An 18,119-nucleotide genomic window follows, 5' to 3' on the forward strand; every position below is an offset into this window, starting at 1 on the left:
TCTATGCTTCGAAAATCTATCTATACCAGTGATGTTTCATTAGTGACGTTTTTTCAGGGTCTAAAAGTCCGCGATTTCTATCATTAAAACATTCAAATATTGACACGACGGCTTCGGAAAAATTTTACCCAGTTCATCAGTATTTTCCAAAAATTCACCACTTTCAATAATTGAGGCAAACTTCTATGAAAAATGACGTCAAAGAGCTAAAAGAAATGATAACAACCATTACAAAATTTAAGCCCGGAATATTGTTTTGAAATGTGGGATTGACATAGCTATTACTATGCGGTACACCGTTACAAGCGTGGCATAGTGTCAATAAAATACAGTCCCATTTTGTCGGGGAAGGGTAAACTGCTGATCAGCTCCGATTAGTTTTTCATCTATTTTTCACCAAAGGATTTGAAATCTTTTTTTTCTCTGATCTAAAAATTTAGCATTGTTGTTAATGTTTGTACTAAGAATACTACAGAAAAATTAAATGTAGTATGATGGAATTAAATACTTATTTTGACTAACGTCTCGCATGGCAGCAATGAGTGAATGAAGACAGAAGATACTCTCTTGTAGGCTCTGTTTCTTCTCTCGCTCAGCTCTCAGTTCTAAAACAGCACAAAATCAGTTGACAAAAACAAATTTTTCGGTTACAAATCAATTTGAGCAACCAATAATTGACAAACACAAAAGGGCCCGTGGAATAACTAAACGAAGAACAACGCAAACCCATACACAAATCACCACGGTCAAATTCGAACGACCGTGTCAATAAATATCGCTTCATATAACATCATGGGATTTGCAAATTATTCGGCATTGGGTTACAGTCGTTCTCAATGCTAATAATTTTGGCATTTCGTGGTGACTTAATTCTACAAATCCGTCACTGATTGTTACCGAACAAGGCACACGTAAATGTGATAAAAAGCATCAAAGCTTACTAAGGCAGGCCCGATACGGGCTTCTCTTTATTACCTTAAGGTTTATAGACCAAGAACTACCAATTTCTTTGCACGAAGTAGACTTACCTGTCTCTATGTTACTAACCGGCTTCAATTATTACGGCAAGATAGTTTAACACAGCCGCAATCAATGGCATACACACGATGGTAGTGAATATAAAGAAAAACTAACTAAAATATTCAAGCATTCGCTATATAAGAGACAACCGAGTTTTGTCAGTCTGTGATTGTCGGAAAATTCAAAGAGTAGATTTCTGTCTGCTGCATTAAAATTTAATTATGGGACCCAGCTTATTTTAATCAACGCAAACCAAAGATTCCTTAATTATTGAAATTTTGCACTCATTGTATTCACGAGTAGTTTCTAATGAAAAAATGGTTATGAAAGTTAAGCTAAAATAAAGACGGGTGTTCAAAAAATGATAATTAAATGATCAAATCAGCGTGCTAAATTGGACCGATATTTTACACTACGGAATAAATTCTGACAAATCACTAAGAACTTAATGCATAATTTTCTTTTTTAAATTTTGGAAAAAAAGAAATTTTTCTGAGGTATGTATATAAAACAATTAGTTGATAGAACTTTTTACGTACACATTTCAAAGGAAATCAAAAAGCTTTCACGACTAGTCGGGTGGCGCCTTTGGGAAGCAGTGTACTTTTGCTCAAGAAATTAATAACAAAAAGTAGAATCATAGAGTGTTTATCTTAATATATTCTAGTTAAGAACTGTTATGGAGGATACCAAAAACCACAATCTTTGTCTATGTACTACAGTGACAGAAAAAAATAGAGAAGTATTCAAAAAATTGTCAATTTCTGAAACCACTGATTTTTAAAATTGGATAAATTTTTTACCACGCTCTGCAATTACGTATAAGAAAGGGTATGAATTGCTTGGATTTAGTTTCAGCTGTACGTCTTAATTCTTTAATCCAAGTAAAATTCAGCGCAATTAGGTATATAATCTATATCAACAGTAGAATTTAATCATAATTTTTGGGGTATTTAATTGCACACTTTGCGGATTTTATATACCGGAAATTTGACAAAAGACAGTGCAAGAATCGCAACTACATTGCACTTTTGAAAATATCTACGTCATATTTGTTGAAAATATGATCAAAAGTAATATGCCTAGAAGAGTTAAAAGTTAAACAATTTAGATTTAAAAAGCAACAATGACTTGCATGTGATGACTGAGCTTACTAATTCAACAGCCAAATTAAATAGTTTTTCAATGCCATTTCAAGCAATGAAGTCAGAATAGCATGACAAGCGAAATTTAATGCTACATTCCATCGAAGCCATATGGATTTGTTCACTTTGTTCAACATTTGTGTTTAGTAACTATTTTTAGTACGCAATCGTAAAACATGAAGTTAAACTGAAACTCAAACTCGAAGTAAACTATTCTTGCCACATGTTCACGTGTTCACACTCACACAATATTTAGCCCAAACGGAGTAAGTAAAACACATTTTTGTATGCCAGAATCGATGAATTTTGCGAGTTTACCGACAATTCATAGAGTGCGGGGCATCGAATAAGGTATCACGAACCCCAAACTCAGTGTATTCAGAAAATTTTATGACATAGCAATCTTCAAACACTCAACAATCTAATTTGATATGTAAACCCAAGTGACTAGCAGCATAAAAGGGGCATGAAAAACAACCAAATATCAGAAGAAATTCGCAATTTGGTTATATTAAACTGACATACAGTGCGTATTGAAGCACATTTTCTTGAACGGTAAATTACTGGTAAATACCGGTAAATATCGTGTCTTGATTCTGTAGATCATATTATTCATTGTACAGTTTTAATTTAACATTGAATTGTTGAAAAAAGAATTAACTTCTCAGAACTAATTATTCTCAAAACTCTCTCTCTGAGGAAAAAAGTTCCTAAGTGAGAAAACTTTGTGCAAAGCATTGGGTCAGTTTTTCTTACTGGCATTAGCGAAGCCTACTCTAGTTCCAGATTAGTGTTATTGAAACCAATAGAGAGACTTGCTATCTTGAATTTAGAAAAAACATTATTTTTATCATATTTGCAAATGGCAAAAAAACGTGTTTAACAACTGTTAACTGCAGCAGGATGAAACTTTGCTTAGTTATAGTCAAATTAAAGGGCTACAATTTGTAGTGACAGGAACTCCCAGATTAGTCTAAAAAAGTGAGTTATTAACAAAAAATCAACAAAAAATGGATTTTTTCAATTTGATTTATTTTGTTATTCTGAGAGAAACAAATTATTACACAGCAAAGCTGAGTGCTTAGTTAATTGAGCAACGAGTAATGCAACGGTAATCTATAGTATGATGGACAGTACAGTTCACAAAAGTTAACTGCAATACACAATATACGGACAGATTTGAAACCGCTGAAACGAGCTGGGCGGTGTGAAATTTTCCTTGCCCTTGATAGGAGAACAGCTGTTACATTTGGTCCGCCAACCTGGACATTGGAAGGCAAACTGTTGTGCAATCTGATGAAGAGAGTGACGGGCAACCCCTAAAGAAAATCAAACAAATCAACAGCAACAGGCCAGTGAGGCGAATAGAGCAGAAATCAATTAAGAAATTGAATTGCAAACCCTGTTCAACGGAAATAAGCAAAGCAAAAACAATCAGCAACCAGGCAATTGAAGCACAAAAAGCAGAGAGGAACTTCAATCAACAGCCCACAGATACGACAAGAAGTTTCAAGATTTAGTGGAAGAAGATAACACTAAACGGAGGCTTGGCTACAAAATAATTGAAGATTGAGATCGACCCAACAAAATAAAGGTCCTCTACCAACAGACTGTTCACCTTCTAGAGGAAAAAATACCCAAGCAAATGAGGCATTGAAACAAGCTTGTGCCCTGCCAAGCTGATTTCGTTAAAGAACATCTGAAAGAAGCAGGGAAATGCAAAACAAGTTTTGACTATCATTCAAGGCACGCAACCAGCAATGAGTGCAGAGCAAAGCAACACAACCCAAGCAGTGAAGACAGCAAGCGAAGGGAACAACAACTACCCAACGGACAGCCCAGTTGCTCAAACAGTACAAAGTGGAGCAACAGCAAGCGGCCAAGATACGGAGAATGTTTTGGAAACATCTTCGGCAAAGCAAAGGCGCGAAGAAAGGATGAAGAAATTCGATATCCATTTCGAAACCAAAGATGATACTAGAACAGACACGGTGCGAACGGAGGAAACTAGAGCTGGAAATCCAAATGATGGAAGTGGAAACCAAGCATCAACCACTGGAAGAGCGTGAGCTAGAGCGCAAAGTGAAGAGAACAGCATTAGAGAATGATGATGTTCGTTACCAATCAACTAGTGCCCGAAAAAAACCACACTTTCAACTGGACCCCAAAGAAGAGAGTTGTCCAGTAGGGCGGCAACCTTCTAACACCAGATCGATCAACAGCTCGCTTCGAAGCAACCACTGAAGTGAACAAGCATAGTCACTTCTCACGATATTGCAGTTCACGAGAACCTTCCTCAAGTGTTGAAGACCGAGATGTTTCCCCAGAGCTGATCTACGACACAACAATTGCTATTCAGATAGCAGTAACCTACCAAATCTGAGGCTGAACAATTTTGAAGGAAACCCTCTCGAGTGGTCGTGGTGGTCTAGTTTGTTCATTGCTACAGTGGATCAATGACCAGTACCAGACTCAGAGAAGATGAGCAGTCTGAAGACTCTAGTGACAGGCAAGGCAAGGTCAACAAACTCTGGAATGGGCTAATCTGGACAGTTCTATGGTGCTGCATGGAGCATTCTGGAGAAGATGTTTGGAACGCCTCATGTGATCATTGATGCACAATGGTGTCAGGTGAAACCTCACAACTCAACAGGTCAGATCAGTTTCTCTTTTATTGTTTCAAACTTTGTGAAAGTGCTCAGAGAGTACAAGCGGACTGGTGATCTGCAATCAAGCTCGACACTATATATGGCAGTAGACAAACTACCTCGAAAGAGAAGTGGTGTTTCTATGTTGACGATAAAGATGAAGACTGGCCTGATCTGATTATGTTTGAAAAGTGGCTATCTAAGATGGCATTCGTGCATGAAGTGTTTTCAGCTTTCAAGGGAGAGCAAAAAGAAGCAGACCGAAGTAGCACAAATTGAGACAAACGGTTCTCGAAAACATCGAACTTCAGTGCGAGTTCGAACGTGAAAGAAGAAAAGCAAATGCAAAGTAATCAATGTCCGCTAGCTGATGGCACTCATAAATTATGGAACTGTCCACTATTCAGGAAAATGAGTGTGAATGATCGGTAAGCAGCAGTGACGAAGCAACGCGTATGTTACGGATGTCCATGCAAGGGACATGCAATCAAAAATTGTAAAGTCAATGCGTGCGGTGTTAATCGCTGCATCAAGAAGCACAAACGATTACTACACTCAACAAACTAAATGGACGAGGGCAATCACGCGGTCAACGTAAGGGCAGCGACAATCAAGCAGCGTAACGAAGTTACAAGTTTTCTTCAGATAGTTGCTGTCTCAATACAGCGTGGTGGCAACAAGCTGACAACAAATGCGTTCCTTTATAGTGGATCAGCGGTTTCATTCATCGATCAAAGTGTTCAAGAAAAATTACGAGCCCAAGGCACCGATGTGACGCTCAATATAGCTGGCATACACGGTACAAAGGATCCGAAGACAAAAAGGGTTCCTCTCAAAATAAAGGAATACATTTAAAGGTGCATTCAATCAAAGCGTTTGCACACCCGTCTTGGGAAACACAAACTACAACAACAAAAAGCTGAAGCGAAGCTTCCATCACTTGAGTGTTCGAGTGTTTTACCCAACGGAAGCTTCAACGTGATTGAAGTTGGCATCTTCCTGGGTCAAGATGCTTACGAGCTACAACGACCATAGGACTATGAGATAGGAACACGGATGGAACTTTTCGCAGTTCTAACAGAGCTAGGATGGGTACTCAGTGGACCCATGACGCGCAAAAGAAAACAAAATTTTTGTCATTTCGCCTTCAGAGAAGATGTGAAATTGGCTGAGAATAACCAGACCTGCTGGGACATAGAAAGCTGTGCCTCCAAAATCAACTTAGTCGGTCAGTCGAGGAAGGAACTTCAGGCACAAAAGATGCTAGAGAGTACAACAAAGTTTACAGGCGAGCGGTACGAAGTGGGAAGGCTGTGGAGAGAACCAGAGCCGAACCTACAAAACAACTAAAGCTCAGCCTTGGGTCAGCTTTAATCACTGGAGCGAAGATTCCAAAGGGAACCAAACCTGAAAAGTTTTGTATCAACAGTCAATAGATACAGATTTAGAAAAGGGATTCGTAAGAGTATTGGATGAATCTGAAGTAAAAGGCAACTTTGGGAATGAATGGTATTTGTCACACCATCCAGTACTAAACCCGAACAAGCCTGGCAAATTAAGAGCTGTTTGCAATGCGGCACCAAAGCACAAAGAAGTATGCCTAAACGATAAGCTAACGATAAGCTAAGGACCTGATCTAATACATTGGTTGATTGGAACAGTAACCAGATTCCATAAGCGACCAATAGCCTTAACAGCTGACGACATCGAATTGATGTTTCTACAAGTGCAAGTTCCCGAACAAGATAGAAGTTGATTGAGGTTTCTATGGCGTCCAAGAACTAACGAACTTTTTAGTTATACGAATATCAGCGTCATGTATTTGGAGCTAGGAGTTATCCGACTTGAGCAAACTACGCTCTCAAGCGAGTGGGACTGGACAACGAAGAGGAGTATCCAATCGCAGCAAAAGCAGTACAAAACAACTTTATTATGGACAATTTCAACAAATCGGTAGAAACCCTGTAGAAGCAATTGAAGTCTTCAATCAACTACAAACTCTTCTCTGTCGACACGAATTTGAACTGAGGAAGAGGATAAGCAACAACGATGCAGTTACCGAAGCAATCCCAGAGGACTTGAAGTCAATTAGCAAGACGAAGCAAGTCGAAGTGGAACCTATTACAGGGCGATCTCCAGTGCTAGGACAACAATGGACTGTTACTGATGATAGTTCTCAAGTGTTTTTTAAAGTACGAACAAAGAAGTTGAAGCACCTATAACCCAGATGAAGATTTTGTCACTGGTTTCTTCAGTATTCGACCCGATCGGATTGTTTTCTCCGTTCAGTGTTAATATGAAACAACTTCTAAAAGGAATCTGGACAACAAATGGACAACATTGGGACAGCGAAGTGAGGCCTGGTGAAAAAGCAATATTCCTGAAATGGAAAGAACAATTTCGATTTGTAGTTGAAACAAGCATCTATAGAAGATACTTCATTAGAGAGAGGGATAAGACCGAACTGTGTTTGCTGCGCATCTGAAGACACGATGTGTGCAGTGGCTTATCTCCGTTCACAACCAAAATAATACTCAGCTGACTTAGCACTTGTCGTTGGAAAATGTAGAGTGGCACCGATGAGGCATATTTCAATACCCCGATTGGAGTTGCAAGCTGCGGTCATGGCCGTGAATTTGAAAGAACAGATATTCAAGGAACACGAAATGAATATAAACAGTTGCAGTTTTTGGTCAGAGTCAACTACAGTATTGCAGTGGATACACAGTTCCCATTGGAAGCAAAAAGTGTTCCTGGCCAATTGAGTAGCTGAAATACTTAATACAGATGTTTCACAGTGAAAACATTTGAGCGGTATCAACAATCGAGCGGCTTTGGCGCCAGAGCAGTCAACATTGAGGAATTCAAGAGAAGTGAGTGGCTCACTCCGCCGGCATTGTTGAAGCTACCAGAAAATGAATGGCCAGAGCGAGTGAACCTAATATTCGCATCAGATGAAGAGAAAATACCCTCATCAGTCTTCATGATAAATGCTGAAGAAAAGAAAACTGTTATTCAGTGGGAACAAAAAGCATGTTCTGCGGAAAACGTGGGTCTTAGGCGTACGAAATGCCTTAAAATAAATGAAGAACAAGTGCGTTACTTGCAGAAAAGGCAGAGCACAAACAATAGCACCAGTAATGTCCGATCTACCTGAAGAGCAGTTAGACGCTACAACAGCCTTTACAAATGTTGGGGTTGACTACTTTGGCCCTCTCATTGTGAAGATTGGGCGAAGAAACTGAAAGCGATGGCGTTGTCTTTTTACATTTGTAACTATGAGAGCGGTGCATTTAGAAGTGGTACCCAAGTTGGACACATAGTTGCCTCAATGCAATTATGAGATATATTGCACGAAACGGCAAACTGAGTACAATCAACAGTGAGAACGGGACAATATTTGTTGGAGCTCAAAGAAAGATTGCAGAGTACATTGCTGCATGGAACAAAAAACGGATCGGAGAACATCTAATTAAACGAGGAATCAGACGAAAGTTCAACCCATCCGCAGCACCTCACTCTGAAGGAGTATGGCAACGGTTTGTCAGAAGTTGCAAGAAAGCAATGTATGCAGTGATGGGGAACAGATCAATCAACTAACTATCAAAGATCAAATCCTTCAACTACGATGTGTGTTGTTTAGCAGACATTGAACGCAAGACCGTTGACTCCAGTCAATTCAGACAATAATGATTTGGAAGAGTTGACCCCAATCACTTCTTGCTTGGCAACAGGAACGTTTGCTTACCCTATGTTTCATGCGCAGAGGAATTAGTCGATCATCGAAAGCTCCTCCAACAAATCGAGCCTATACAAATCTCATATGAGACAGATTTTGTAAAAAATATCTGCCAACTCTGCATAACCGGCAAAAATGGCGATCTACGACGAACGAGGCCCTCAAAGAAGGCGATCTTGCTTGGTTAATCGAAGACAGCAACAAACGCGGATGTTGTAACCTAGGTCCAGTTACGGAGACCATTTATGAGTCTGTCGGTGTGATTCGATCACCGATAGTTCGAACAAACGACGGAACTTACAAGACACCAGTAAAGAAGCTCGCCCCAGTACTACCTGGAAGAGATGTTGTCGCGATAGAAAACAGAGCCGACGATGTGGTGGCTGAGCTTAAAAACTCAAGAGCCGAGTGAAATAACGCTTCACCGCCATTTCAAGCAGTGAAGTCAGAATAGAATGACAAGCGAAAGTTAATGCTATATTCATTAGAAGCCATATGGATTTGTTCACTTTGTTCAACATTTATATTTAGTAACTATTTTTAGTACGCAATCGTAATACATGAAGTTAAGCTGAAACTCAAACTCGAAGTACACTATTCTTGCCACATGTTCACGTGTTCACACTCACACAAAATTTAGCTCAAACGGAGTAAGTAAGAGACATTTTCGTATGCCAGAATCGATTAATTTTGCGAGTTTCTCAACAATTCATAGAGTGCGGGGCATCGAATAAGGTATCCCGAACCCCAAACTCAGTGTAATCAGAAAATTTAATGACACAGCGATCTACAACCACTCAACAATTCAATTTGATATGTAAATCAAAGTGTTTAGCAGCATAAAAAGAGTTTGAAAAACTACCAAAAATCAATTGAAATACGCAATTTTGGTTATATTAAACTGACATGCATTGCGTACTGAAGCATACTTTCTTGAGCGGTAAATTTTTGTTATCGCGTTTTCTTTCTGTAGATCATATTAGTGATTGTACAGTTTTATCTTAACGTTTACATGTTGAAAAGAGGATTAACTTTGGTATTCACAAAATTTTCTTTCTGAGGAACAAAGTTCCTAAATGAGAGAAACTTTGTGCAAAGCATAAGGTCAGTTTCTCCTACTGGCTTTAACGAAGCTTACTGTACTTCAATATTGGTGTTATTGAAACCAATAGAGGGACTTGCTATTTTGAAGTTAGAAAAAAATTTTTTATCAGATTTGCAACTGGTAAGGAAGCCTGTTTAACAATTGTTAACTGTAGCAGGTTGAAACTTTGCTTAGTAATAGTCAAGTTATAGGGCTACAATTAGTTGTGACGGGAATTCCCACATTAGGCTAATAAATTGAGTTATTAACAAAAACTCAACAAAAAATGGATTGTTTCAATTTGAATTATTTTGCTATCCTGAGAAAAGGAAATTGTTATACAGCAAAGCTGAGTGATTAGTTAAAAGACTAATTGAGCAACAAGTAATTCAACGGTAATCTACAGTATAGTGGATGACACAGTTCACAAAAATTAACTGCAAAAATACAATATCCGGACAGATTTGAAACCGCTGAAACGAACTGGCCGGTGTAAAATTTTCCTTGCCCTTGATAGGAGAGCAGCCGCTACATTTCATTTTAATTTAAATTAGTTTAGTTGATTGCTTTGCGTTCTCAGCAATCAACTAAACTGTCTATAATCTGAGTTTTTGCTACTAACAAGTTTTATGGTGTATTTGTTTAGTGCTAGCGCCAAAAGGAGGCAGTGAAATAAATTCAACCCAAAAATTGGTTTTACTATGCAAATGAGAATGCGCTCAGTAAGAAACCATTTTAACCTTCTTGATTTTGGTGAAACTTGGTTTGCATCTCTTCGAAAGCGTCTTTCAATTCATACATGCTCTGTTCAGCCAAGAACACATTCTGCTTCAACTCGTCATTTTCTGCCTTCAACTCAGTCACTTCATCGGGATGAACAAAACCCATCGATTCCTCCTGTTCTATTTGTTCAATCTCCAAATTCATGGACCAAATCCTGTCATGCAGGGGTTCAAGTTTGTCAAAGAGCCGAACTTCTGACAGTTTTTGCTTTGCAATAACGGCCTGAAATACAAGTTTATTGGATGAATTGGTTAGATAAAATTTTTGGATTTTTTTTGTTTGTGAAATGATAGAGGGGTTAAAAGATAAAGGGGTTAAACACCCACCATTATTTGAGCCCCCCCCCCCCCCGACGCACGTGCCATAATTTTAAATAGTGATTTAACATGTAATGACACGTGCTCTCTAACAAAAGAGCCCAATTTTTTAACTCCAAGGCCGCCCGAATTTTCTATCCTTTTCCTATGAGACTATATATTGGATTCATACGCGGGGCGCTGTGCGACTCAAGAATACATGGTCTAGAACATTCATGGTCGCGTTAATGGTTGTGAAAAAGGGTTCGGGGGAGGGGGGGGGGGTCTGATAATTGGACAAATTGTGGAAAAACTTAACTTGGGTTTCAGTTCTAATCGAGCAATTAGTTAAAAAGTTTGTGCAAAAAAGTATCACAATTTCTCGCAATTCCTTCATAATAATTTATCATTCTTAATAAAAATTTCAAATTGGAACCAAATATAAAATGCGATTAAAATAAAGCTGATTTAGATCAGAATAGAAATTATTTTTCTTGAACATAAGCGCGGCAAAATAGCAGAAGCCTTGAAAAATACAGAACTTTTGGCTAACAAGAAAAAAACGAGAGATTGCGTGATAGGATAATCCCAAAATGGAACGCTTAAGACAACTTTGAGTAATTTGAGTAACTGCGGATGACAGTACTGATAGCTTGCAGGTTAATTGATTCATATTTTGGATCTATTCTGTTCAACCCCCCCCCCCCCCCCCACAGCTTATATAGTGGGCTTATACCTTTTACGAAGCGCAAACCCACCCCTCCCGCCTCCCAGGCGCACGTGCTATATTTTTTTACATAGTAACGTTTTATATAACTACATATAATTTGTAACGGGGGGGGGGGGGGGGGTAAAAACACTGGGGGATCCAAAACAGAATAGATCCGATATTTTATATGAGGAAACTTGAAAACTATAAATATTTTTATAGACTGACCTCGTCTGCAATCTCCTTCACGTTTTTCCCACTTCTTTCCATTGCAATTTCCATGTTTTGATGCAGCTGTTGTATGCTCTCATTCTGCTCTTTAGACAACCTATAAAACAGGAATGAATATACTTTGGGTTTAATTGAGGTTTTTACACCAAATGACAGACGGTATCTGATACTTCACTTGACAATTTTTTTGGATCTATTCTGCCCCCCCCCCCCGTGTTTTTTATGACCCCCAGTTACAAATTATATGTTGTTGTATAGCACGCTACTATGGAAGAAAACAACAAGTGCGCTTGGGGGTCATAAAAAAATTGTGCTCACTAAGCTGCGGGGGGGGGGGGGGGGGGCGAAACAGAATAGATCCCTTTTTAAATTGCCAGATTAATGAATAAAATTGAGGTGGAAAAATGAGGTTGGGTTTTATATGATTAATTGAAAAGTCATTGGATTACCAAATAATTTTGGTACAACAATGAAACTGTCAACCTTAACCATCACATGCTGTTTGGAATCATTTTAGAAAGCAAAAAAAAAACAGAACACTTTCATGTTTGAATAAAACGTAAATAAAGTTCCGACGAAAAAAGTAAATTTTGGACAAAAATTAGTTGGGACAAAAAGGCGAGTGCTACACTTGTTTGTCAGCAATTTTATTGCTCCTTTTGTTTGTAAAAAAAATTTACAATGTGCGACAAAATAAGTGCGTCAACTAAATAGTCGGCAAGGGCAATAAAATCCAAAATCCGCCTTTCTCTGGCATATTTGAAGCCAGTGTTTTTGCCAACAATAAACGCAGTCTGAATAACTGCCCTAAATTCTGGGGTCAAGAAAAAATTTTAAAAAATTAATAAACAAAAATGGGAAATAAGTGAATAAAGAGCTTCTACATAAAAGATGCCCGCAATTCTGTTTCGTAAACACTGACCGATTTTTGAAAAAAAACAATATTTTTTATTTTTGTCAACGATGAACTATTTTCTCTTCATTAGATTTTGCCCATTATTTTTTAAATTATACCAAATTTCTAATCCAAACTGAGATTGAACAATAGGCTTGATCAAACTCTAATTTTTTTTAAGAAAAGGAAGAAAAGTCTAAGAGCTCTGATTGTTATTGAAAATTCTCATGACTTTGATCCTGGTTCCTGAATTTGAATGCTTTAATCAACATGCGGCCGGTTTATTTTTTGTTGTTCTTTTAACTGTCACTTGTTGTAGTTTTATAAATAAATTTTATAAGGTTGGATGCTTCTCGTAAAAAATAAGAAACATGCATCAAAACGGTGTGAAAAAAATAAAAGCATCTAAAATTAAGAGCAATAAAACTTTTAGGCGCCCTGTGCATATAACCATAAGTATGACTAAGGTATTATAATTGTGGATTTTATCCAACTAATACTTAATTCTGATTATTTTATCCAATTAATACTTAATTCAGTGGATTCTGATTGATCATTTCACATTACGTAACCTTATTATTCCAAACTTCCAAATCTATGTTGGTTGTAGGAACTTTTTACCATCCTTAATTTTTTGTTCCGCCAAGTATGGTTGACGGATATCTAGTGAGGGAGGACAAAAGTGAGAAAAATTATTTTTTGGGCAGGATATTTACACTAATCTTTTTGTTAAGGAAAATTTGACTGATTCATATCTTTTCCGGATAAATAAAAAAGTAAAGTAGTACCAATGAAAAACTCTTGAAAACTACAATCGAACCTTCTTCATCTTTTTGAAGTTTACAAATACAAACTTGATCACTTACAATTTTTTTCAAATAAATTTTTCAAAGCTGTCAATGTTATCACGACTACAAGTTGCTCTTAGTCAATTCAAAATACAGTAACAAGGTAATACATTGGAACATTGCTTTTTTGGGATAAACTTTGTACACATTTGTTAATTTACAAACCTCTAACTATCAATTAAAGCTTCAATGTTACATTTTAGTCTATTTTGTAGACAAAATCAAACTCCTGCTAGGTCGAATTATACAAAGTAAAGTCGTAGTATTATGCGTGCTCCTCTTCAAAGTTTTTTGAAAATTCGACTGTTAAACTGAATACAACAAGCCATTTTCTCTGCACAATTCAGGCAGGAATTGTAATGCAATCCCCTTGCAAAAACAGTAGTTTAGATTTTAAAAAGTAATTTTTTCGAGAAGTTTTAGAAATCAACAACAAAGTTCTTTGGAAAAATAGCAAACATGGTGATTTGTTAAGTTGTATTTTTTTAAATTAAATTAAACAGAATTTGCTAATTCCAATGCAAAACATTAGTACCCCTGCAAATAACAACTGCCGTTGAATATGAATCTCACGCGCCAGCTAAAGTCTTCAAAAAGCAGCAACACTGTAGAAAAAAGTACGAGTTGAGTAAGTAATATGCACTAAAAGTGACCAAGACAGATTTTGCATATTCTTGCTGCAAAAAATCGACAGAAAGTGATTTTATGCACAATTTTTCCCACAGTTTTTCTATCCTCAATTTTCAGCGGACATGGGAGTAAAAGTTATCATCTCTAACTAGCAATTACAAAACAAAAACAAATTTTGAAATTTGAAAGATAGGATTTGTTTGAAAGTGCAAAACATGCAAGAAAAAGTTTTCATTAATATTAGTGTTTTATTATTTTACCCGTTTTACGTACAAAATGGTCAATTTGAAATCAAATCAACTATTTGTATCTAAATGTTTTAATAAGGAACGAAAACTCGGACTTGAGCATTTTCGGAATAGATCTAAATTAATACTGACCTTGAATTATTCCCCGACAAACAAGAAACCGTACAAATATAGTAATGGCAAAGAAATTTAAACTGATGAGAACAATTGAATGAGTAAATTTTGATTCTCATACACACTCTAAGGTAGATCTTCCACCAAATTCTCATCCAAGTAATAGAGGATTATAAACACATATTGGGGACTGATGGCATCAAATTTATGAGTTACCTTCCGAAAACTTTTCCCGAAAAGGCACTTTTCACGCAACGACTAGGAATCTTGGGTAAAAAATAGGACTAAACTATCAAATCCAAACATAGATACGCAGTAGATATACGGCTCAATTTCTGTCAAATTTTGCAACAAAACCGATCTAAAAATAACTAGATCGTTGTGATAATCAAATGTGTGGAGTCAACGAGTGAGTTAACAGATCTCACACAGAAAATTAAAATATTTGTTGAAATTAGTGTATTCGGGTTATTTTAAATTTTGTCTAAATTAAATTAACAATTTTTCAACTATTTTCTCCTTCTAGACCTGTTAGCATAACTTAGTAGTAGAAATTCAGCCGGTATCTTTGAAGAGACAATAGGTTCCACTACTTGGGATAAATAGAACTCTTAAAATTGTTGTTCTACGAGAACCTAGTACACATTACCCCTAGGTAATTGTTAATTAATTGCAGTTTTTTCGAAATTAAAACTTGAAATGGTAGAGATTTAGTAACTTCATATCACATCTTTAAAGACCTAAACCAAATCATTAGTTTTCGCTGAGATTAAGTTGATATATCTTAGTTTGGTACTATTAAAATTAGTGATCGAACGATCGTTAATTAGGTTAGGTAACGGAACCAAATTGGAAGACAACACTGAAGCCGGAGGCATCATGAAGACGATTGATTTCTGAGAGTATTAATTGGCCAAGCTCCTTCCAGGAGACCGCATAGTGAAATCACTCTCAGGGTAGGCCTGCCTGTTCGTGAAAGATTTGGCAAGTTAAGTCAAACCATGTAGTATAGCATGGTGAACCAAGTAGACAATTTAAACGGTCTGCAGTAACCTGAAGTACCTGATGGGCAATGTGTTAACGTTCTATCAAGTTGGTTAATACTCGTCTGGTTGGGTTGTGGACTGAACACCGATTAGCTCTTCACGCCATCTTCTATCTTGTTTAAGTATAATGGTTGACCGGTTACTTAGTTAATTGAATTGAGGACCTGGTATATTCCTCAAACATAGAATCACCAATTTATTGCTTTTGGTAAGAACAATTCTCAGGAGCAAACATATCACCTCAACATAGAGACACACTTCAAACTTATTCTAACCTCAATATCATTATTGGCAAGTTCTATAAGGCCTCAAAGGAGTTCATTTAGGGATTGAACGAAGGGTTGGCATGATCCTTTAGTATAATTAGGAGCAGTAGGTTTGTTTAGTTACTACACCTTCCAGTAGTTTTTTTCGCTTTAAAGATATGTTCTAGGACTACTTGTGGAATTGTGAAGAGCATAAACCTTCATTCTAAATATTTAAATTCTATATTAATCGTGAAAATATTCAAATTCTAATTCTATATTATGTTATTACACCCCTATTAGTCAATTTAACTAATTGTATCTAAATGCTTTACTTGCTAATTTTTTTTACAGGTGGGGATTGTAAATTATTAAAAAATCAATTACCAATATATTATGTCCCAAATTTATAGATTTTTGTGTTCAAGCAGCAATTATAATATGAGTGACAATTATTTGAAGACTAAGTTATTACCCCCTGCAAATAACATAGCTAGAGATGTTGACTATAACTCCCATGGGCAACTTAAATTCTTCAAGAAGCTGCAATACTGTAAAAAAAACGCGTTGAATAAATGTGTTGCACTAAAAGTGATCAAGACAGTTTTCTCTCCATCTTACCTCAAAGCATTTTACGCGCAACTAGTCACATTGTTTTTATAGCTTTCTCAATTTTTGAGTGAATATGGGATTCAAAGCCATTATCTGCAAATTTCGATTACATAGAACTAATTTTGGACATAAAAAGATAGGAATTGTTTAAAAATGCAAAAGTGTTCATTTAATTTCGCGTAATATGTTACAGCCCTTTTATGATTAGGTTATGCGATTTCAAATCAAATGATGGTAACTAAAATGATGCTATACTTGTTAATTTTTTCCTCGAGTGGGGATTTCAAATTATTACAATGTCAATTACCGATAACCAATATTTTGTGTCTCGAATTTAAAGATTTTTGTGATCATTGCCAAGAAGCAATTACAATATGAGCGACAATTAATTGAAGACTAAGTTATTATCCATATGTTGACATGGGTTTAATTGTTTGAATCTACAGCTTCTAAGTTTTATTCTAAAAAAAGTAAAATGTAAAGTAAAATCGTTGTGCTGACGCACATTGCGAATTCTACTGGTTGAAATATGATTCATAATTCATACTAGCGAAATTTGATCTGACCTGGCGAGCGTTTCCTCGAGTTCCTGGACACTTTGACTGACCACTCGGAACTTGCTGCGCAATCTAGCAATGTCTCCATCGGCTACGTAGCCCACGTTGTAATCATTGTATTGCTTTAAAGATTCCTGGTTGCCACTCTCGAAGAATTCTTCCTCCTCCATGACTTCAAAATTAGTCAAGATGAGGATTGTACTTTAGTTTTTTTACGAAGATAAAATAACAGGACGTTACTCGATATTGTACAATATGTATTTAATAGTTTCTCAAAGCGAAAGTTTTCAAATTTTAATAGTTTTCAACGGAGATTTATAAAAACAAGATAATTAATAGAATCATTGAATTTAAAAAATGGTGAAAATTGGTAGTAGCGATGTGTTTCGCATAAAGCACTGGGATTGTCAGAGTCGCCTTTTGTTGATTATCGCCAATTGGTTAATGAGGAGGGGGGGGGGGGGTAGAAGAGATGAAATAGTTGAACTGGTTGAAACATATGCGGAAAATTTTTTTGAAAAGAATGATAAGAGAAAGATTTTTAAAAAGAAGACAAAAATGAACTGATTTGTGAACAGGTTTTTTTAAACAATTTTTCCAACAGCGTACTTGAGCAAGTACTACTTCAATTACTACAACAAAGTTTCGCAAAATATTGCAAAAGTTGTCAATATTTTAAAACAATATTTTTGATATTATGTCCACGCTACTGGACATAGTTTCAAACTATCATTGACCAAGGCTTATTGTAACAAAATATACCATAATAGATCAAGCCTTTTTCTATTTTATTTGCTGATAGTTTTAGACCAAAAAAACAGAGGCACCGTTACACAATTTGAAAACACGGATTTCTAACTTCAAAACGGAGTCAAATATTCCCCTTTATTATTATTTCAGTCGGCTGCCGTCGGTTTGTGTTTCAACATCAATGGTGTAACATCTTAGCGCGCTTTTATGTTTTACTCCAATAAACAGTCCAGTAAGTAAAATATGCAGTGATGTGTATTATGGTAAGAAGTTAAGACGCTCTAATTGAATTGTGAGTTTAGTGTAAAACAACAGTTGTTAAAATGGCATTGAGACGACACTTGCATGTCAACCAAGCATTGAATTGGGGAAATTTTTCTGTTTCTAGGGGGGGGGGGGTTGAGTTTGGTTTGACCTTTGTTTACACGATACAAAAACCAAACAAAGACAAACAAACTTGGCTGGTCATGTGGTCTTTTAATGAAAACCATTTATGGCCAGACTGGATGCAGTTGTGAA

At 36.6% G+C, this 18,119-nt stretch overlaps 1 protein-coding gene across 1 annotated transcript in view; it reads right to left on the reverse strand.

The window, feature by feature from the left end:
• The window catches only part of LOC142355920 (uncharacterized), a 29,559-nt gene extending 12,426 nt beyond the window's left edge, over nucleotides 1-17,133 (reverse strand). The window contains exons 1-4 of the mRNA XM_075407934.1: nucleotides 16,860-17,133; nucleotides 11,653-11,752; nucleotides 10,377-10,641; nucleotides 523-605 (exon numbers count right to left, since the gene is read on the reverse strand). Coding sequence (XP_075264049.1) covers nucleotides 523-605; nucleotides 10,377-10,641; nucleotides 11,653-11,752; nucleotides 16,860-17,020 — 609 coding nt within the window. The 5' untranslated portion in view covers nucleotides 17,021-17,133. The remainder of the gene's footprint in view (nucleotides 1-522; nucleotides 606-10,376; nucleotides 10,642-11,652; nucleotides 11,753-16,859) is intronic.
• Between the last annotated feature and the right edge of the window lie 986 nt (nucleotides 17,134-18,119).

This window comes from Convolutriloba macropyga, unplaced genomic scaffold (assembly GCF_964194025.1).
Source record: "Convolutriloba macropyga unplaced genomic scaffold, txConMacr16.3 SCAFFOLD_1485, whole genome shotgun sequence".
Taxonomy (NCBI): domain Eukaryota; kingdom Metazoa; phylum Xenacoelomorpha; order Acoela; family Convolutidae; genus Convolutriloba; species Convolutriloba macropyga.